The 21,669-nt window shown below is 55.4% G+C and overlaps 1 protein-coding gene across 1 annotated transcript; it reads right to left on the bottom strand.

The window, feature by feature from the left end:
* Positions 1-209: 209 nt before the first annotated feature.
* Positions 210-17,756, bottom strand: ADGRG5 (adhesion G protein-coupled receptor G5). Its single transcript, XM_006148427.3, has 12 exons — positions 17,007-17,756; positions 15,957-16,060; positions 15,433-15,508; positions 14,718-14,874; positions 13,973-14,089; positions 13,281-13,397; positions 9,496-9,648; positions 8,663-8,784; positions 8,162-8,430; positions 6,561-6,678; positions 2,913-3,190; positions 210-1,721 (listed from the first exon to the last, which is right to left on the bottom strand). The coding sequence occupies exons 1-12, from the start codon at positions 17,012-17,014 to the stop codon at positions 1,615-1,617; spliced, it is 1,626 nt and encodes a 541-aa protein (XP_006148489.1). The 5' UTR covers positions 17,015-17,756; the 3' UTR covers positions 210-1,614.
* Positions 17,757-21,669: the final 3,913 nt, after the last annotated feature.

The raw sequence follows: 21,669 nt of genomic DNA, 5'->3' as shown, positions 1-21,669 counted from the left end.
GGCACCACTCACCAGCTGGTGAAGGGCTAATTGAACCAATGTAGAGGGGGGCCAGCAGGTTGCATGGTCGTTAAGGTGGCTGAATCCCACATGGCCGACTGTGCGGTTCAAATCCCCGACCTGGCGGCTAGAAAAACATGTGGGGCATGTGTGTATGTAGGCTCAAAATCCCAAGAGGACAATACAGGAGAAAGGATTGTGGTGTGGCCATTCCCTGTGGGGTTATTTCTCACATCCTCTCTCTCTCTCTCTGTCTCTGGTGAGCACATGTGCACTATAGCAAACTAAAAATAATAAAAATAAAAATATATTTTAAATGTAGGGAAGGGCAGAGGATGCTCCTGGGAGAAAAGGGATCCAGCCCCAGTTCCCTGAGACAGTCATAAGATCTGACTGATGGCCCTGGGAGTCAAGCCTGCCCGCCATTCTGCTCTATGTCAGGAGCAAGCCCCAAGAGCAGACAGCCGCACTGGGAAGGGACAAATGGCCATGGAAGCAGGAGTGGCATTTCCTCCTGCAGTCTCCTCAGCAGGCAGTCCTGGAGGTAAGCAGCCCCTCCAGCCGGCCGGCCCATCAAGTCCGCAGAACTTTGCCGCGTTTCCAGACGTAGGGTTAGCACCAAAGGCCTGTGCACGTAGATCATCAGCGCCCCCTGGTGTTCATCCTGGGAAAAGCACTGGCTCCGTGAGCGCAGTCTGACGCCAGGTCTAGGGCTAGGGTGCCCATGACTGTGGCGAAAACTTGGGATTTCGAATCCGCACCCTCATCCTACCAGAGGAAATGCAATCCTGTCCAGTCTTTAAATAGCCAGCCACTGGCGTCCCGCTGGCTCAGCTAGGAGGCGTCCTGATCTTTGCTGGTGATGGAGGAGGAAGAGCAGGAGGAGGGAAGGCAGCGGTGATGGGGGCGTCAGATTTGCAGCCTCTGGGCAGGACTGGACTTCCTATCTTTGGGAAGGGTGGGCTTAGGGTTTGGGTCATCCTATCTAGAGGGGTTAAAGGAAAAGAGGACCCAGGCAAAGGCTGGTGAATCCTGACACCAAGTGGGTCTCTAAGCACTGGTGGGGACCCCAGGCTGAGATGTCACCTGGCCCTCTTCAGGAGAAAGGTATCAGGGACCAGCAGGTGCTTCCAGGGCAGGCTGCTCAAGACCCCATCCCCAGCAGGCCAGTGGCGTTCATAAGAAATCCCACTCCACTCTGACATGTCTCCTCCCTGGTCTGATTTCAGTTTTCGTGTGTTAGGCAAGACCAGTGCCACTTGTCCCTATGTCACAGACATGGAAACTGAGGTCCATGAGAAGAGACTCAGAGCCAGGCCTCCTGGCTCCCCGGCCCGTGCTCCGTCCACAGGCCTGGCCAGCCCAGGCAGCAGGACAAAGCTCACAGCAGCCAGGTGGGGTGGGACACATCCCAAAGCAGAGCACCAGGGGAGACAGCGCAGTGGCCCGCCCTCTGTGCTTGGGAAGGTCACAGAGGTGGAAAAGCTTCCCGGGGGCAGGACGGCCTCTGGCATCAGCAGCAGCAAGCCTGCTACCTTCTCTGGTAGGAGTCAGAGCGCGGGTTGCAGGCAGACGGAGAGGTGAGGCAGAGGGTTCCAGGTCTGGAGGCTCAAGCTATCGTGTCGTCTGGGAGGAGCTGAAGGCCTCCATCTCTGCCTCGGCTTTGGCCTCTGCCTCTGCGCGGCACCTCTGGGAGCAGAACCACAGGAAGAGGAAGAAACCTGCAAGCACAAAGCTGGTTAGCGGGAGGGCCACAGAGCAGCATGGGTTTCACGCCAGCACTAGGCAGCTCCACAGCTGCAGTGAGTTGGGCCTCCCTGAGCCCCAGGGAACTCCCAGAATCCCTCACTGTTGGAAGCCAGCACCCTTTCCCCTGGGTGGAGCATGGGAGCTACCGGAAACCCTTGGGCTATGGGCTTCGTCTAGCTGCACATGACCCTGGAGCTCCCACCAGGGCAGCCCCAGGCCTTACCATAGAGCGAGTTGAAGATGGTGAAGAGGAAGAGCTGGGGCAGAAAGAAGACGCCGAAGGAGAAGAAGGCCAGGGCCCAGGTGGTGCCCAGCAGCACGGTGAGGCCCAGCACGGTGACAGTGTCCTGGCAGGCCCGGGCACCTGGCGCCCTCCTCTGCACCCGCAGCCTGCGCAGGGCCTGCAGAGCCCAGGTCAGCACCACCAGGTTGAAGAGACACGTGAGGCCACCATAGCCCATAACCAGGACCGCGTGTGCTAGGGAGCTGCGCAACCAGCACCTGCCACGGAGGAGAACAGGGTGAGTGTGGCTGCAAGGCCCCGGGAGGCCAGAGCCTCTGGCCTCCCTCCTGAACCCGACCAGGTCCTCCCAGCTCAGGCTCATTCTGTCTTGTCCAACCACAAATAGCAAAGCCCCCCACCCAGCTTTCTAGCCAGTCAGCACCACAGGACCCACCTGCCACTTCAGTCCCCTTTCTGAACCCATGTCTAGTTTCCAGCTGCAGCAGACTCCGTACCTCAGTGCCTCTCTCCCGACTGAAATCTCTCCCCTCCACCTGCTCCCCTTTGACTCCTCCTCCTCCCACAGCCAGCCCTATGCATAGCCAATTCATGGTGATGTTTTTTTTGAGAGATTTTTGCTATAGGTGTGCACGCTCACCAGAAACACGGAGAGAGACAAAGGAACAGAGAGACAGAAAGCAAGAAATCACCCCCCTGGGGGAATGGCCATGCCACAATTCACGCCAGCACTAGGCAGCTCCACAGCTGCAGTGAGTTGGGCCTCCCTGAGCCCCAGGGAACTCCCAGAATCCCTCACTGTTGGAAGCCAGCACCCTTTCCCCTGGGTGGAGCATGGGAGCTACCGGAAACCCTTGGGCTATGGGCTTCGTCTAGCTGCACATGACCCTGGAGCTCCCACCAGGGCAGCCCCAGGCCTTACCATAGAGCGAGTTGAAGATGGTGAAGAGGAAGAGCTGGGGCAGAAAGAAGACGCCGAAGGAGAAGAAGGCCAGGGCCCAGGTGGTGCCCAGCAGCACGGTGAGGCCCAGCACGGTGACAGTGTCCTGGCAGGCCCGGGCACCTGGCGCCCTCCTCTGCACCCGCAGCCTGCGCAGGGCCTGCAGAGCCCAGGTCAGCACCACCAGGTTGAAGAGACACGTGAGGCCACCATAGCCCATAACCAGGACCGCGTGTGCTAGGGAGCTGCGCAACCAGCACCTGCCACGGAGGAGAACAGGGTGAGTGTGGCTGCAAGGCCCCGGGAGGCCAGAGCCTCTGGCCTCCCTCCTGAACCCGACCAGGTCCTCCCAGCTCAGGCTCATTCTGTCTTGTCCAACCACAAATAGCAAAGCCCCCCACCCAGCTTTCTAGCCAGTCAGCACCACAGGACCCACCTGCCACTTCAGTCCCCTTTCTGAACCCATGTCTAGTTTCCAGCTGCAGCAGACTCCGTACCTCAGTGCCTCTCTCCCGACTGAAATCTCTCCCCTCCACCTGCTCCCCTTTGACTCCTCCTCCTCCCACAGCCAGCCCTATGCATAGCCAATTCATGGTGATGTTTTTTTTGAGAGATTTTTGCTATAGGTGTGCACGCTCACCAGAAACACGGAGAGAGACAAAGGAACAGAGAGACAGAAAGCAAGAAATCACCCCCCTGGGGGAATGGCCATGCCACAATCCCTTCTTCTCGTGGGATTTTGGGCACACACATACACCCCCCAGTGTTTGAAGCTACCAGGTCCAGGACTTGAACTATGGTCAGCCACATGGGAGTCCAGTGCCTTAAGAACTATAGTCAGCCACCTGCTGGCCCGTGTAGTATTGTTATGAATCACGGGCCCAGGCTCCTCCTTCCTGGAAACTTCCCCTCTCACCTCACCACGTGGTTGTCGCTATCTCTGCAACAGGACACCTCACGCCAGGACCCCTTTCCCTCCCAGACCGGGCCAACAGGCTCTCTCCTAAACAACTGCGTGTCGTGGCTTGGTGGAGGGGGGTGTTCCATGTGAGGCCTGGGGGCAGCAGGAACACCCCACCAGGGGCTGTGCCTGTCCTGGCCCTTGGCCCTGCAGGCCTTCAGCTCCCCAGAAACACCTTCCAGAGAGCTGCCGCCTTCTACCCAGTCAGACCCCGGGTCACAGGCATTACCCTGATAACCCCATCAAGTCCTCATGACCCCATGAGGCAGGGGCATAACCACCGCCCCCCGACCCCTGCCGCAGGTGAGGAAACTGAGGCACTGGCTCAGGAACACACACTAGTCAGAAGCAAAGTCATGCCCTGTCACAGTCACCTGCACTGCAGTCGCCAGTGTCCTCAGACGTTATTTGGGGATTCTCCAAACCACCAAGTGCAGTTGCGGCTCATTGACTCTCCCTGCTACCGCACACCCATGGGGCTCTTGCCGCCATGTCTCAGTCCAGGGCCTGTCAGCAGACACCTGAATGACTTCCGAGGGTGGCTTTGTTTTTTTAGGATTGTTTGTGCTTAGGACTACATGTATATCTAGCAAGCGATTTTTAAAGCGTAAGAATAAAGGTTACAGGACCAGCAGATGGCATAATGGTTATGTCGCTGGACTACCACATGGCCGACCGTGGTTCAAGTCCTAGACCTAGAGGCTTGAAACTGAAGCCGGGTGCGTGTGTGTGCACGCTCCACATCCCGAGAGAATGGAGAAGGGGTTGTGGCATAGCCATCCTGGGAGGTGATTTCTCTCTGTCTCTCTGTCTTTCTCTGTCTCTCCAACAAGTGCATACACCCTATAGCAAAAAATCTCTCTGTAAAAAAAAAAAAAAAAAAGAATAAAAGTCACAAAATTCAGGGTCATTGTTTCCTGAGGGGAGAGGGAGAGCAAGGAGGACTTGGGGAGACACTCCCCTTGGGTGGGAACCCTTGAATGTCCATACATGAATGTGCTTCCTGTCCCATGGGTGTGTCACTTCAGCCCTTCTGTCCATGTCACATATTGTATGACAGCCTCCATCTCTGCAGGGACCAGAGCCACGTCCCCACTAAGACATCAGCTGGACCCTCGCAGCAAAGGGGCTTATCTCATCTCCCCTCTTGGTGCCTGAGGGATGTGGGGCGCAGTGGTGACGGGGTGGGCTCTAGAGCCAGCAGCCTGTGAGTAAGTCCCAGCTCCACCCTGACTGGCTGGCTGTCCTTGGGCAGGTTCTCGAGCTGCCTGTGCCTCAGCTGTCCTCGCTGTGAAATGGGCTGACAACAGGCCCTACCCTCGCTGTGAGGAATAGGGGTGCTGACACACAGGCCTGCTGGGGGTCTGTCCTCAATATAGCTTGTGTCGGTCAAGGCGGGGAAAAGAACGTGGGGCTGGGACCAGCAGATGGCGTAATGGTTACATTGTTGGACTTCCCTGTAGTTGACCACATGCCGGGCGTGTGTGCATGCATGCCCCAAATCCTGAGAGGAGAGTGGAGAAGGGATTGTAGTGTGGCCATCCTTCCTGGGAGGGTGATTTCTCACTTTCTGTCTCTCTCTGTCTCTAGCAAGTATACATACCCTATAACAAATATCTCTCAATAAATAGATAAATAAATAAATGAATAAATGAAACAAGACTTGGTGAGCAAGCCGGTGCTGGACTGCAGGAGTTTCTTAGGTCAGTCTACATTTGGCTGTAGAGACGTGTCACATAAGGGCTGACCCTATAGCCTAGTGGTTAGGAAGCTGGATCTCCCATGGCTGACCGCTGTTCAACTCCTGGCCTCAGTAGCTTGAAAAGCATGCTGGGTATGTGTGCATTTAGGCCCTAAATCCTGACAGGATAGAGAAATGAGGGAGAAGCGATTGTGGCATGACCACACCCCATGGGGGGTGCTTTCTCCCTCTCCCCCCTCTGTCTCTGTCTCTGGTAAGCATTTAATTGCCTGACCATAATTAAAAAGAAATGTGTCATGGTGTCATGGTCATCAAAAATGCCGTGTCCTAGAACACAGGAGACATAGCAGAGGTTGGAAGTGACAGTAGCAGTCTGTCCCCAGGCCCCGCGAGCACCCCACTGTTACCTCTCCATGCATCCCTGCACATGCCAAGCCCATCCCGCAGTGCTTCACTGCCCCCAGCCCCGGCCCAGGCCCTAACTCTCTCCTCTGAGGGGGAGAGGTGTCACATGCCTGGCGGGGCTCAGAAGAGTCAGGCCCTGAGCACGCAAGGCACGGCAGTGTAGAGAGGACAGGCCAGGTGCAGGCTAAGCTTGGCCCAGCAGGGCCTGGAGGTTGGCCGCTATGTGGCCATAAGCTGGCAGGAGGCACAGGCCCGGCTGCATGGAGGTGCTGGTGTCTGGCCCATGGCTTTCAAGCGTTAGCACAGAACTCAAGACCACCCGGGCAGGACACCTCCCGGATCCAGCAGAGGGAGGCAGCAAAGTCCCGTGGAAACCTGGCCCTATCGGAGCCACAGCTCCCCCTCTGACCCACGGCCAGCGCCTTGCCCGTCAGACACCCCATGGGACCCATGGCCAACGCTTTGCCTGTCGGATGCCCTATGGGATACCCTGTTCAGAGCCCCAGGCCCACGTGGCCCTCAGCCAGAGCCAGGGAGCTGCCACGGCTCAGAGGGTACTCACATGGAAGTGTTCTGGAAGGCTGTGCCGTTTTCCTGGGTGCCAGAGAGGGGGATCGAGTAGGGTCCATACACTGAGCTCTTGGCAGCAAGGAGGGGCAGCACCAGGAGGGCTGGGACCCCTGGGGGGTGGGGAACAGAGGCTCAGGAGGGCTGTCCATGGGTCCCTGGGCTGCTAAACCAGAACTCCATTGGGCCAGGGTGGGGTAGGCGCCATTCTGAGGCTCCGGCTGTGTGATGGAATGGTAGTGGCAAGAGTGGGGGTCCACAGGGGAGACAGCTGTGGGAAGCTACAATAACAGGGAGAGTCAGGGAACACGTGAGGAAATAGAGACATGAAGAACGTGGCTGAGAGGGGGGTGGAGTGCCGGCGATAGTGGTGAGACAGCGGTGAGGATGAGGATAAAGACGTGGTGGTGACGGAGGTGATGGTGATGAAGGCGATGGGGGTATCGGAAGTAGAGGCAGAAACAGTGGAGGTGGAGGTGGAGACGTGGTAGCAGTGATGGTCAAGCTGGAAGAGGAGTGCTGGTTCTGCCAGAGGAAAGAGAGTGGAGGTAGTGGTGACAGTGAGGGTGGTGTCGGAAGTGAGGGTGGTGGAGGTGGCAGGGGCAGTGTTAGAGGTGAGGGTAGCAGAGGTGGTGGTGCTGGTGGCGAGGAAGTGATGGTGGCAATGATAGCATTGGAGGTGAGGGCAGTGGAGGTGGCAATGATAGTGTTGGAGGTGAGGGTGGTGAGGATAGTGAGGGTGGCGATGATAGTGTTGGAGGTGAGGGTGGTGAGGATAGTGATGGTGGCGATGATAGTGTTGGAGGTGAGGGTGGTGAGGATAGTGATGGTGGCGATGATAGTGTTGGAGGTGAGGGTAGTGGAAGTGATGATAGTGGTACTGGAGGCAAAGGTAGTGGATATAGTGGTGGTGACAGTGGTGATGGAGGTGAGGGTAGTGGTGGTGGCAAGGGTGGTGATGGAGGTGAGGGTAGCAGTGGTGGTAGTGGTGCTGTTAGAGGCGAAGGTAGTGGTGGTGGCAATGGTGGTAGAGGTGAGGGTGGTGGTGGTGTTGGAGGTAAGGGAAATGGTGTGGTGTCAATGATGGTGTTGGAAGTGAGGGCAGTGCTGGAGGTAAGGACAGCAGTGGTGGAGGTATTGGCGGTGAGGGTAGTGAATGTGGTAGTGGATGTGGTGGGGGTGATGGTGGTGTTGGAAGTGAGGGTAGTGGCGGTGGTGATGGTGATGTTGGAGGTGAGTGTCGTGGTGGCATGGTAACAATGGTGGTGTTGGAAGTGAGGATAGTGGTGGAGGTGAGGGCAGTAGATGTGGTAGGGGTGATGGTGATGTTGGAGGTGAGGGTAGTGGTGATGGTGGTGGAGCTATTGGAGGTGAGGGCAGTGGATGTGGAGGTGGTGGTGATGGTTGTGTTGGAGGTGAGGGTAATGGATGTGGTAGTAGTGGTCACAGTGGCATTTGAGGTGAGGGCAGTGGTGGTGGTGATGGTGGTGTTGAAGGTGAAGGCAGTGGATGTGGTGGTGGCAATGGTGGCGTTGGAGATGAGGGTGATGGGTAGTGGTGGCCTCAGGAGGGGCAGGGGACAGATGCTGCACTTACCCCAGCCCACTGCACAGAGCTTGAGCATGTATCTGCGGATGTAGATGTTGTAGACGCGCCCGAGGAGCAGGTAGAGGTGGAAGCCTTCAATGGCCATCCAGGTGAGACAGCTGAGCAGCATGTAGTGCAGGATGGCGGCCAGCACCGTGCATGCAGCCTGGGGCACGGGGGGCATGGCCAGCTCGGGACTCAACAGGAAGGCGACGTTCAGGCCCAGCACGGAGGTGTGCAGGTTCATGTGGATGCGTGTTATGGAATCACTCTGCTTCCTACGGGTGGGAGCATGGCCCTCCATGGCCCTGGGGCTCATGCAGTGCACCCTCTGGGCTCACAGAGACACCTCCACAATGGACAAACTACGGCCAGGACGCACAGCAGTCACTGGCACCCTGCCTCCCGCCCCACCCTCTGAAGAGGCCCACCCTGCTCGGGGACCACGAGGACCAGAAGGCTGTGCTGAGAGGGGTGGGATGGGCAGGCTGGTGCACAACTGGGGTGTACCTGGTCTGGAAGTGCAGCAGGACAGTGAGCAGCGAGGCCACGATGGAGATGCTGCAGCCCACCAGGGAGATGTACGTGAGAGGCGCCAGCAACTCTGCAGGGACCGGGGCCGTGGAGAATTGCTGCGGGAGGGAGGGGGCGCTGCAGGCCAGAAGGGTGGAAATGCCCTCCCAGGGCTCATTCGGAGAGACCTCCCGAGACCCCAGCTTCAAGTCCCCTTCCCATGAGTGCGGCCCCAATCCTGGTTTGCCTGAGGCCAGGGAAGGCATGGCGACTTCCCTTCTGGCTCCCACAGTGCCCATCTCTCCTTCTTTGAGACCCTTCCCTTCCTCACTCCCACCACACCAGTGGGCCCACCACTTCTCCGTCTGTGCGCAGACAGGTGCACCAGCCCCGGCCTACCAGAGCCCCCCCACCTCCTAACCACAGTGGCCGATCAGGGATGAGCACGTGACACACGTTATGCAGATAGGACTCAACCCCACGACTGGCTGGCAGGACTGAGTAAGAGAAACTTCCACTCCACTGGCCTAAACGTGAGATTATTATTATTACCCTACGGGAAAATTCTGTCTGAGGCCTAAGCCAGCACAGAACAAGCACAGCTGAGAGACAGAGAATCCTGTCTGAGTGATATTGAGCTCCTGGATCAAACCATGCCTGAAACTTAACCCCAGCCTTCTCAGAAATGCAAGCTCATAAGTTTCTTTTTATTCCCCCTTTTTTTCTATTTGAATCAGACTGTCTGTCCCTTGCACAACTTTTGCCTTGCTCTGACACAGACATGGGCCCTCTGCAGCTCTGGCCCCTCACCCAGGTTGGTGCATGCATACCATGAGAACAGCAAAGTAGGTGAGGTGGTTACAGTGGCAGAGCACCTGGGAACGTGAAGGCTGCTCTGTGCGACAACCCTCGGGGCTCCAGGCCCCCCAGTAATGCTTGCTGGCTCCCTCGTTCCAGAAGACACAGGTCACTGTGTAGTCTTCCTGAGGGGAGATACTGGCATCAAGAGAGTGCAGACAATGGCCGCAGATCAGGGTCTGGGAGTCATGGGGGCTAACGGTGACTCAGCACACTTGTCAATACTCTCCAAGACACTGGCTGGGCTTTGACTTCAGACAGTCCTGGATTCCAGCCCCACCCACACTAGGGACTGACTCGCAGAGTAATCCGAGCAAGTTGCCAAGTTTTTCAGAGCCTCAGTTCTTTGATGGACAAAATGGGATCATCTGGGGTCGGTAGGTGGCGCAGTGGGTGAGGTGTTAGACTCCCACATGGCTGACTGTGATCCGAGTCCAAGACCTGGTGGCTCACTGTCTCACTTTCCCTTTCTCTCTCTGGTCAAATTAAAAATAATAATAACAACAAATAATTTTTTTAATTGGGATCATCTACACCCAAGCCATTTGGACGGTGGAAAAATGAAAGGCAATGTGAGGTCTGCCCCACAGCCTCGTGGTTAAGGCAGCAAGATCCCACATGACCGGCTGCGGCTCAACTCCTGGGCCCCAGTGGCTTAAAGACACACCAGGCACGCATGCCCTAAACCCAACAGGATGGAGAAGTGGAGAAGGGGTTGCAGCGTGACCATGCCCCATTGCGGGCTGCTTTCTTCCTCTCCATCTCTCTGTCTCTCTCTCTGATGAGTGCACAAGCCCTCTGGCAATTAAAAAAAAAAAAGCACTGTGGAATCCTGAGTGCCCAGGTCTGGACTTTACACAGCAGGTAGGCACAGCCCAGCAATGCCCTTGCAGGTCCTCCCTGTGGGGACAGCCATGGCTCAGACCCAAGGCTAGTGGGGGCAGATAGGCTTATCCATAGGCAGCTCTGAAGGAAGCGGTGTGAGTGGAGGGTGGGGAAAGGGCACAGCAGTGCCACAGCAAACCACAAGGAAGGGGCAAGGGTGTCCCCAGGCAGTCACAGAAATGAAGCCAAGGGCATTCTGCTATTATTTTTTAGCTTTTTGCCATAGGGCATGTTCATGCATCAGAGAAAGACAGAGGGAGGGAAAGTGAGAAATCACTCTCCGCGTGGGATGGTCACACTGTAATCCTTTCTTCTCCGCTCTCCTCTCAGGATCTGGGGCACGCACGCACATACTACTCCCAGTGTGTTTTCCAAGCCATCAGGTCTGAGACTCAAACCATAGTCGGCCATGTGGGAGACCAACGCCTTCCCCACCACGCCACCTGCTGGCCCTAGAGCAAGGGCATTCTCTTGCAGGGGAGGGGGTTGCCATGGGCACCGTGTAAAGATGGGACACAATTAAGAATGCACAGTCCTCCCAGTGAGCTTCCGCAGGGGGGAAGGATGGGAAGGGAAGGGGGTGCCCCACACGGTACCAGGCTCTGGTTGTGCCAGAAACTGATGTTGACCGTCTCCCTGAGGTTGCTCACGTGTCCGTGGTCCAGCTGGGCCCCCAGGACATAGTTATTGAGCAGGGATGAGTTGTCGTCATCCTGGAAGGGCAGCAGAGGAAGGGTTGAGGGAAGGGACACGGGAATACCCTGATGGAAGCCTGAGCCCTCCTTCCTCAGCCCGGTCTTCCTGCCTTTCACATGCACGGCAGGGCTGCCCCCATCTTTGCGCATTTAGTACATCTCAGTCTCAGACCCCGCCTCTCCACTATCCTAACTCACTTTCAAAGCCAGGGTGGAAAGGCATCTCCTCCAGAAGCCCTCCTGCACTGCACACTGGGGACACAGTGACCCCATCCCAACTCCGCTGTCACTTTTTTTCTCTATAGTCAGTCAACGAGGTATTAACCCTCCACCTCAGAGGTCCTGATCTGCATGTGAAGACAGAGCGTTCTCCAAGGGCAGGGCCTTGTGCCTTTGGCCTGTCTCCTGCCCAGGCACCTGCTCGGTTTCTCAGGGCTCCAGCCAGAGACGGGCAATGCCTGGCTCAGCGTGCACAGTGGGCTGGGCCCACCTGGTCCTGGTCCCCATCCAGAAGCCATGTGGTGGCAAGGGTACCTGCAGCGCTCCTAGGGAGGGGTTAGTGCCTACCCTCCTGGGCCCACCATCCCGCTGACCTGGAAGAAGAAGGTGCTGGAGAAGTAAACGCAGATGAGCCGCAGCTTCCTGTGGCTGGTCACGCAGGCGGCCTGAGTCAGCTCCGCAGGGAGCTCCATGGCGTGCGAGGGCTGGGCCTGCAAGGGGCCTAGGCAGCTGAGTCTGGTGTCCAAGGCCGGCAGACCCAGCTCCTGCTCCTTCACCGCCCCCACTCCCCAGCCCACCCCTGGGTATCCCCTTCCTCAGAGCCTCTATTTGCAAGAAGGGGAGCCCTCTTGGAAGCCCAGGACGTGCTTCCTCCCAATCTTCCCGAGATCCCAGGCCTTCCCTCCACGCTGTACCAGGCTTGGGTTTGGGTTATCTGCCCCACTCACAGGGCCCTGGCATGGAGCCAGCGCAGCACCCAGCGTGTCACCACCAGACATCGGGCAGGCCTAACAGCAGGGTCCTACAGGAAGCAGGACCACCTGGCCTCTCCCACTGCAGCCGTCCCTGGGGAATGCCCTCCACCCTGCCCTCCACCCAACTTCAGGCAAAAGCAGGAAGACACGGCCATGGAGGGGCCACAGAGCACCTCCCCTGCCCTAGTCCCACAGCAGTGCCACCCCATTTTACAGGCAACTCTGGCACTTTGGGGATGAGCCTGTACTGGGCAGGGGTGGGGGTGGAGGTGGATGGCAGAGCCCAGGGAAACCATATCTTAAACTTCTGTGGGACTTCTGGGGCAGAAGCAGTTGGCCACCCCATGCCCCGGTCACCTCTTACCTTGGGGTTCTGCTCCAGGGAGTCGCTGCTCAGTGAGAGGCCTGTGAAGTTGCAGTCCAGCTTGAAGACCAGAGACTGGATGATGTCCGTCCGCAAGGTCAGCCTGGGGCCCTGAAAGTCAGCTTTCAGCAGTTTCTGCTCCAGGGCACGGACTTGCCTGAGGCCAGAAAAAAAAAAAAAGCACTGTGGAATCCTGAGTGCCCAGGTCTGGACTTTACACAGCAGGTAGGCACAGCCCAGCAATGCCCTTGCAGGTCCTCCCTGTGGGGACAGCCATGGCTCAGACCCAAGGCTAGTGGGGGCAGATAGGCTTATCCATAGGCAGCTCTGAAGGAAGCGGTGTGAGTGGAGGGTGGGGAAAGGGCACAGCAGTGCCACAGCAAACCACAAGGAAGGGGCAAGGGTGTCCCCAGGCAGTCACAGAAATGAAGCCAAGGGCATTCTGCTATTATTTTTTAGCTTTTTGCCATAGGGCATGTTCATGCATCAGAGAAAGACAGAGGGAGGGAAAGTGAGAAATCACTCTCCGCGTGGGATGGTCACACTGTAATCCTTTCTTCTCCGCTCTCCTCTCAGGATCTGGGGCACGCACGCACATACTCCCAGTGTGATTTTCAAGCCATCAGGTCTGAGACTCAAACCATAGTCGGCCATGTGGGAGACCAACGCCTTCCCCACCACGCCACCTGCTGGCCCTAGAGCAAGGGCATTCTCTTGCAGGGGAGGGGGTTGCCATGGGCACCGTGAAAAGATGGGACACAATTAAGAATGCACAGTCCTCCCAGTGAGCTTCCGCAGGGGGGAAGGATGGGAAGGGAAGGGGGTGCCCCCCACAGTACCAGGCTCTGGTTGTGCCAGAAACTGATGTTGACCGTCTCCCTGAGGTTGCTCACGTGTCCGTGGTCCAGCTGGGCCCCCAGGACATAGTTATTGAGCAGGGATGAGTTGTCGTCATCCTGGAAGGGCAGCAGAGGAAGGGTTGAGGGAAGGGACACGGGAATACCCTGATGGAAGCCTGAGCCCTCCTTCCTCAGCCCGGTCTTCCTGCCTTTCACATGCACGGCAGGGCTGCCCCCATCTTTGCACATTTAGTACATCTCAGTCTCAGACCCCGCCTCTCCACTATCCTAACTCACTTTCAAAGCCAGGGTGGAAAGGCATCTCCTCCAGAAGCCCTCCTGCACTGCACACTGGGGACACAGTGACCTCATCCCAACTACGCTGTCACTTTTTTTCTCTATAGTCAGTCAACGAGGTATTAACCCTCCACCTCAGAGGTCCTGATCTGCATGTGAAGACAGAGCGTTCTCCGAGGGCAGGGCCTTGTGCCTTTGGCCTGTCTCCTGCCCAGGCACCTGCTCGGTTTCTCAGGGCTCCAGCCAGAGACGGGCAATGCCTGGCTCAGCGTGCACAGTGGGCTGGGCCCACCTGGTCCTGGTCCCCATCCAGAAGCCATGTGGTGGCAAGGGTACCTGCAGCGCTCCTAGGGAGGGGTTAGTGCCTACCCTCCTGGGCCCACCATCCCGCTGACCTGGAAGAAGAAGGTGCTGGAGAAGTAAACGCAGATGAGCCGCAGCTTCCTGTGGCTGGTCACGCAGGCGGCCTGAGTCAGCTCCGCAGGGAGCTCCATGGCGTGCGAGGGCTGGGCCTGCAAGGGGCCTAGGCAGCTGAGTCTGGTGTCCAAGGCCGGCAGACCCAGCTCCTGCTCCTTCACCGCCCCCACTCCCCAGCCCACCCCTGGGTATCCCCTTCCTCAGAGCCTCTATTTGCAAGAAGGGGAGCCCTCTTGGAAGCCCAGGACGTGCTTCCTCCCAATCTTCCCGAGATCCCAGGCCTTCCCTCCACGCTGTGCCAGGCTTGGGTTTGGGTTATCTGCCCCACTCACAGGGCCCTGGCATGGAGCCAGCGCAGCACCCAGCGTGTCACCACCAGACATCTGGCAGGCCTAACAGCAGGGTCCTACAGGAAGCAGGACCACCTGGCCTCTCCCACTGCAGCCGTCCCTGGGGAATGCCCTCCACCCTGCCCTCCACCCAACTTCAGGCAAAAGCAGGAAGACACGGCCATGGAGGGGCCACAGAGCACCTCCCCTGCCCTAGTCCCACAGCAGTGCCACCCCATTTTACAGGCAACTCTGGCACTTTGGGGATGAGCCTGTACTGGGCAGGGGTGGGGGTGGAGGTGGATGGCAGAGCCCAGGGAAACCATATCTTAAACTTCTGTGGGACTTCTGGGGCAGAAGCAGTTGGCCACCCCATGCCCCGGTCACCTCTTACCTTGGGGTTCTGCTCCAGGGAGTCGCTGCTCAGTGAGAGGCCTGTGAAGTTGCAGTCCAGCTTGAAGACCAGAGACTGGATGATGTCCGTCCGCAAGGTCAGCCTGGGGCCCTGAAAGTCAGCTTTCAGCAGTTTCTGCTCCAGGGCACGGACTTGCCTGAGGCCAGAGAAGGCAGAGCTCAGAGTGGGGGCGAGGGTGAGAGGGGCCTCTGGGTGGTCTGAAGGACAGGGCCTCCCCATTCCACACTCCTGTTACTCCCTCCTTCAGACTTTTGCATGGACACCATTCCTGGGATGTTCTTACCTCTCCACCCCACCCATCCCTTGTCCTGAGTAACTCTTGTTCAGGTCCCAATTTGTTATTGCCTCCTCCAGGAAGCCTTTCCTGACTGCTCCTAAGTGAAATGTCCCAGTCAGAACTCTTAGCCTTAGCCAATCATCAACCTCTCACTCAGAGCCCAATTACGATCTTAGAGTCTCCTTCCTAGGAAAATGGAGAGGCCTACAATTCTGCATCTGGTTTCACGGCACCCATAACTAGAGACCCCCACTCTAGAAAATAAACTCCATGAGGGTAAGAACATCTCTGGGACCTAGTGCTAGGCACACAGTAGGTACTTAATAAAAGCACAATGAATAAATGAATGGCTAGGAGCCTACGCTGGGACAGCCCCGGGCCACAGCTGACTGAGCCATGAGCGGACAACTCACTCACCCCCTGGGAAAAGCCAGTGCTCGGCTCCTGGGTTTCTCTATGTTCTCGATCCAGCGCTGGAGTTCTTCCAGTGTCTCTGTGGGCAGCAAGAGTCCCCAGCTTGAGTTCTCAGCTGCCTCTAGCCCACAGCCCTAGGCCTTCCGTCCTGAGACCTCTAGCTCACCATGCTGCCACCCCCAGGCAGTCCAAGTGACCTTTCTCTCTCTCCTTTTTCTTTCTTTTCTTTTTTTGTTTTTATTTTCCCAGAGGGTGTGTGCGCTCACTAGAGAGAAACAGAGAGCCCGTAGCCCTCCTTTTGGGGTTTTGGGCATGCACACACAAGCACTTGGCAAGTTTTACAAATCACCCCGCCCAGGATTCAGATCGTAGGGTCAGCCATGTGGTATCCGGCTGCCTTACCCACCAGGCCACAGAGCCACCCCACAGGCAGACCTTTTCAATCTCCCTTGGTCTGAGGCCTCCACTCTCGCGGCGCAGTCTGGGGCCTGGGCTAGGCCTGCCCCTGCTCAGCTGAGCTCTCTCACCTGCTGTCCCGCTCCGAGCAGTCAGAAGACACAGGCAGAGGAGAAGGGCCCCAGAGCAATCCATGCCCTGCGCCCCGGGTCTGCTCCACCAACGGGCTCCCGCCCTGGAAAAGGTGACGCTTCGTCACTGTGGGGAAGACATTGACTCCCCGCAGCGGCACATCCCGGTAGCCACATCCCAGTAGCCGACGCAGCTCCCTCGCTGGCCCTCACTGCTCATTTCCCAGACGGGGAAACCAAGGCTCAGGGGCCGAAAGGTCTCACTTTGCTTGAAGTTACTTGAAGCCGCGTCCCCGGGGCTCCAGAATCCTTGAGCACTGGGTCCTGACTGCCAGGAGCAGGTCTGTTCGAGACACGGCCCCTCCCAAAACACTATCTTTGCGAGGGCTCTCCAGGGTCCCAACCTCACCCAGTGGGGAGCTGCTTGGGGACAACCACCTGCCACCCTGCTCTGCCCTGTCATTAACTTGCTGTGTGGCTTTGGGTAAAGGTCTGTCACTCTCTGCCCTCACTTTCCTCAATTTTAAAAACAAACTAATAAACTTCTGCTTAAATACAGTAGATGTATGTGTACTCCCTGACACTCCACTAAAAAGACAGTGAAGGTGTAAAACAAGCAAAAGGCACAAAGAGGGACCAACAGATGGTGTGACGGTTTTGTCCCTGGACTCCCATGTAGTCAGCCGTGGTTCGAGTACTGAACCTGGCAGCTTGTGTGTGCCTGCCCAAAATCCTGAGAGGAGAAGGGATTGCGGCATGGCCAACCCCCCCGGGGGGGAGGGGCGTGATTTCTCACTTTCTGTCTCTCCGGCAAGCACATGCACCCTATAGCAAAAAAAAAAAAAAAAAAAAAAAAAAAAAAAAAAAACAAAAAAAAAAAAACCTTAAAAAAAAAAAAAAAAAACCTCAAAAATGAAAACCTCTCTAAAAAGATGAAATTACATTTTTAAAAGCCACAAAGAATGGTGGGAAAGAAGACAGCAGCTGACAAAGGAGAGATGAGCAAAGCTCCGAGGCCGAAGAGCAGTGGCCGCCTGGTAATAGACTTACCAGACCATAAAAGCCGAGGTCGGGCGCCTGCAGCCCCTGACTTCCCACAAAGATGCAAAGGTGGTTCAGTGGAGAGGGTAGTCTTTAATAATGTCTGAAACAATTGGATGCCAAGAAAAAAAAAAATGAACTCAACATGGACCATAGATCCAAATATCAAAACTAAAGCTATAAACTTCCTAGGGGAAAAAAAATGGAGAAAATCTTCCTGATTTTGATTTAGACAAAGATTTCTTAGAAACAACACCAAAACCACAATCCATTAAAGAAAAAAAAAAAAGATAAATTAGATTTCATCAAAGTTCAAAACCTCTGCTATTTGAAGGTCTGCATTAAGACTATGAGAAGACAAGCCACAGAGTGGGAGGAAATATTTGCAAACCTGTATCTGATTTTTTAAAAACTTACAAAGAACTCATACACCTTTAAAAAAGGAAAAAGAAAGACAACTTCATGAAAAGTGTAGGAAAGGATCGAACAGTCACTTTATGGAAAAAGCGATGCCGGTGGCAAAAGGCACAATGAGGTATCACGACAACCTTCTAGAATGGTGAGATTAAAATGACTGTTAATACCAAGTGTCGTTGAGGATATGGAACAGCTGGAACTCTCCTACATTTCTGGAGGGAGTGCAAAACAGGACAGCCACTTTGTTTTAGGTTTTTAACACAGGGCCTGTGCGCAAGCTGGAGAGAGACAGAGAGAGACAGAGGGAGGGAGAATGGGAGATCGCCCTCCCAGGGGAGACAGTCTCACTACCATCTCTTCTCCTCCTGTGATTTTTTTTTTTTTTTTTGGGGCGGTTTTTGCTATAGGGCGCGTTTCTCCCCTGCTATAGGGCGCGTCTGCTCCCCAGAAAGACAGAGAGAAACAGAGAGACAGAAAGCGAGAAGTCATCCCTCATGGGTGATGGTCATGCCGCAATCCCTTCTCCTCCATTCTCCTCTTGGGATCTTGGGCACGCACGCACACGCACCCAGCGTGAGTTTAAGCCACCGGGTCCAGGACTCGAACCACGGTCGACTACATGGGAGTTCAGCAACATAGCCATTGCTCTAACTGCTGGTCCTTGCTCCTGCAATTCTGGGCATATGTACACATGACTGGAGAGATTTTCAAGCCTCCAGGTCTGGGACTTGAACTGTGGTCAGCCATATCGGAGTCCAGCACCTAACCACTATGCAACTTTCAGGCACTGGGACAGCAATTCCAATTCCAGGTATTTACCCAAGAAAAATGAAAACATTTGTTCACAAAAAGACTTCTATATGCAAATGCTCATATGCAGCTTTATTCACAATAGCCCAAAACTAGAAACAACACAAATACCCACCAAGTGGTGAAAGTAGGCTGTGGTATATCCATACCACGGAATACTCTTTAGCGATAAAAGGAGTGAACTGTTGAAATAAGCAATGCATGGATGGATCTCAAAATCGTCACGCTAAGTGAAAGAAGCCAGACACACAAGACTCTCTGCCTTATGAGTCCATTATACGATCACCTAGAAAAGTCAAAGCTATGGGGTCAGAGACTCGATCGGTCGTTCCCAGGGAGTGAGGAAAAGATACTGACTATAGAAGGGCACGAGGCAAATTTCTAGGACAATGGAAATGTTCTAAATCTTTATTTTGATATTACAGGGACTTCAAAGAGTTTGTGGGAAAATGGAATCAAACTATAAACCTTGGTGCAAAATAACCTTAAAATCCGGTTTTTATCATATGCATTTTCACGTACTTTTTGAAGACCCTCTCATACATGCAAACATGACTGTACACATTTGTCAAAACTCATCCAACTTCTTTCCAAAGAGTACATTTTATTGTACATATACTTCTGGAAATCAGATTTAAGAAAATCAAAGAACAGGCCAGCCAGGTGGCGTGGTAGTTAAAGCGTTGGACTCCCATATGGCTGACTGTCATTTGAGTCCCTGACCTGGCGGCTTGAAAATCACACTGGGTGCATGTGTGTATGTGCCCCAAATCCCAGAAGGACAGTGTAGGAGAAGGGATTACAACGTGGCCATCCCCCCTGGGGAGGTTATTCCTCACTTTCCCTCTCTCTGGAGAGTGCACGTGTCCTATAGCAAAAACCTAAAAAGAAGAAAGCAAGCCACACTGGGCACGTGTGCATGCATGCCCAAAATCCTAAGAGGAGAATGGAGGAGAGACTGTGGCATGGCCGTACCCCCCACCCCGGTGATTTCTCACTTTCTCTCTCTCTGTCTCTCTTTAGCAAGCACACGTGCACTATGGCAAAAACCTAATAAATAAATAAATAAATAAATCTAAAAAAAGAAGAAAGAGGAGGAGGAGAAAGAGAAGGATGAGGAGGAGAAGGGGGAGAAATAAAGACTTGGGAATCACAGAATGGTTTCATCGGCTCAGGTATTTATCTGACTGTGTTACCTTGGGTGATTCACTTACCTTATGAGAACTGTAGAGAAAAGGCAAGGAAAAAAGTCTGGGGGACAACAGAAGTTGCTGAACGAAATCATTTGACATCTGGTGTTTCAGATGAGCCCTCAGTAATGGAGAACGTGACAGCACAGAAGGCCAGCTGGTCCACCCCGTCACTGTACTAAATGGGGAAACTGAGCCCCTAACAGGTGGATGGATTTGATCTCCAGGTGCCCAGGCCCTTAGCCACACTGCTCCCGGGCAGGCACTGAGGTAACAGAGCCTGACCCCACCACACTACTGGGGAAATCGAGGCCAAAGCAGAAGTGACACCTCCCCCGTCCCAAGCGCCCCAGATAGAAGCTGTGGTTTCCACCCCTTTCCCCAGGAGTAAACCACAATCTTCACTTCTGCTTGCGACCTCCGGCATCCTCCATCCTACCCCTTCAGAGAGGCCACCATCACCCTACAGGCTGGGCCACCTTGTTCCCAAATCTGCACCTCGTTATTTGGGGTCCTTTGGGAAATAGGAATCCTATACCTGACTTCAGAGATGGTTCCAACTGACTGTGGGAAAACTGAATTCTGCACAAAGAAGGAGTTTGCTTGGGTTTCTACAGCAGCCTAGTGGTCAAGCTGGGACTTGAACCCAGGGCTCCAGGTTCCAAGTCCAGTGCTCCACCCCACCACATGCTGCAGCCTCCCAAGGATGGTTGGGTAGCTGAGTTGCTGTGTGGGCAAGTAAGACCAACAGAGAGATGAGCCGTGAAGCACAGCACAGAGCTTGGGGAAGATGCCATGTGATAACCAGCACTGGTATTCAGTGCCTAGGCTGTGTGACACCAAGCAAGCACTTGACCTCTCTGTGCCTTAGGTTTCCTCATCTGTAAAAATGAGACCAGAGAGACTCAAACTACCATTTTCATCATTCATATTCCTGGAAACCAGGCCTTGACCCAGGTCTAGGGCTCTGACCAGTCACCAGCCAGGGAACACACCTAAGCATGAGCTTGGGAACCGCTGCCTTCGTCCCAGAAACGACCACACTCCCAATACCCACCCTCTCCCCAGTAGCCTCTGGCCTTCACATGGCCCCACTTGCTTCCAAAAAAGAGCTGCCACTGTCACCCAGAACCTGGAGCCCCCGCCTCTGGCTTCCCCATGGCCTGGGCAAGAGATGTTCTCACTAACCCTATTTCTCAGGTGGACAAAGGGAGGTCCGCCCAAGCCCACAGGGAGTCTGACCACGCCGGCACCAGGGCCATTTCCCTGAGACTCTGTTCTCAGGCCTCAATCCGGGTCATCCAAGAGGAGCCGCCCCAGTCTGCCGAGCACAGGCTCTATGCCAGGCCCTGTACTGAGGTCCTGAGCCTCTCACCCATCACCCCAGGAGAAGGTTACCTGCCTAACCGCATTTTACAGGTGAGGAAACTGAGGGAGATCCAGCAAAGAAAGACCCAGTCACTTGCCCGAGGCCGCATGGGACAGATAAGATTTGAACCTAGTGCCTAACTGCCCCTTCATTTACACAGTCTCTTCTTGCAGAAACAGAGCTCTACGTCCCCCCAGCTTTGGAGCTGACACCCAGAAAGGAAATGAAGGTGGTTCCCCACCTTGCTGCTCCAAGGATGTGACCAGGTCTGTGGTCACCTGGGCACGTCCCACTGGGGGCATGCGGATAAGGATAGAGTTGGGGGAAGCCCAAAGGGGCTGACCTCTGACGCTGCTGCCGTCTCCGCTCCGGTCTCAGCCGCTGTCCTGCTGCTTCTGCAGAAAGAAGGGGAAGTCCGGCGATATGAGCTGGGGGCTGCGACTGCTCACCCCGCGGCCCACGCGCACTTCACTTCTCCCTGTCCTCCCCACCCCACGCCAGCACACCACACTCCCACTTCACTTCTTCTTTCACAGGCAGCAGCCTCTCACTTCCTCTGAGTGGAAGCCCTTGGTCTCACCCACCAGGGCCTGGAGCCGTTCCTGGGGGTACCTGCACCTCTGTGCGGTGCTCAGGGACTAGGCAACATGGCACTGTGCAGAGTTCAAGACCACCTCTGCTCGGTACCCTGGGACAGGTGGTGTTGCCTCTCCGCGCCTCAGTTTTTCCCACCTGCAGAAAGGGAGGATGATCCTTACCTGACCTGACAACCGATGGGACTGGTGCTGGCAGGGGCCTCAGGCAAGGGCTGGGTGAGTCTTCCGGGGTTCATGAACCCAGCCCACCGCGTACTGTCTGAGTGACTTTCCGCCCTCGAAACTCTTTC

Source organism: Tupaia chinensis, unplaced genomic scaffold (assembly GCF_000334495.1).
Source record: "Tupaia chinensis unplaced genomic scaffold, TupChi_1.0 Scaffold000235_1, whole genome shotgun sequence".
NCBI classification, from domain to species: Eukaryota; Metazoa; Chordata; class Mammalia; order Scandentia; family Tupaiidae; genus Tupaia; species Tupaia belangeri.
This window is presented reverse-complemented; position numbering and strand designations above follow the sequence as displayed.

What these genes read in the sequence shown, in the direction of transcription:
- ADGRG5 (XM_006148427.3), bottom strand. An exon ending in TGCTCGGAGCGGGACAGCAG is followed by an intron (nt 15,509 to 15,956) that starts GTGAGAGAGCTC and finishes TGCTGCCCACAG; the next exon opens with AGACACTGGAAGAACTCCAG. An exon ending in CTGCTGCACTTCCAGACCAG is followed by an intron (nt 8,431 to 8,662) that starts GTACACCCCAGT and finishes TCCCACCCGTAG; the next exon opens with GAAGCAGAGTGATTCCATAA.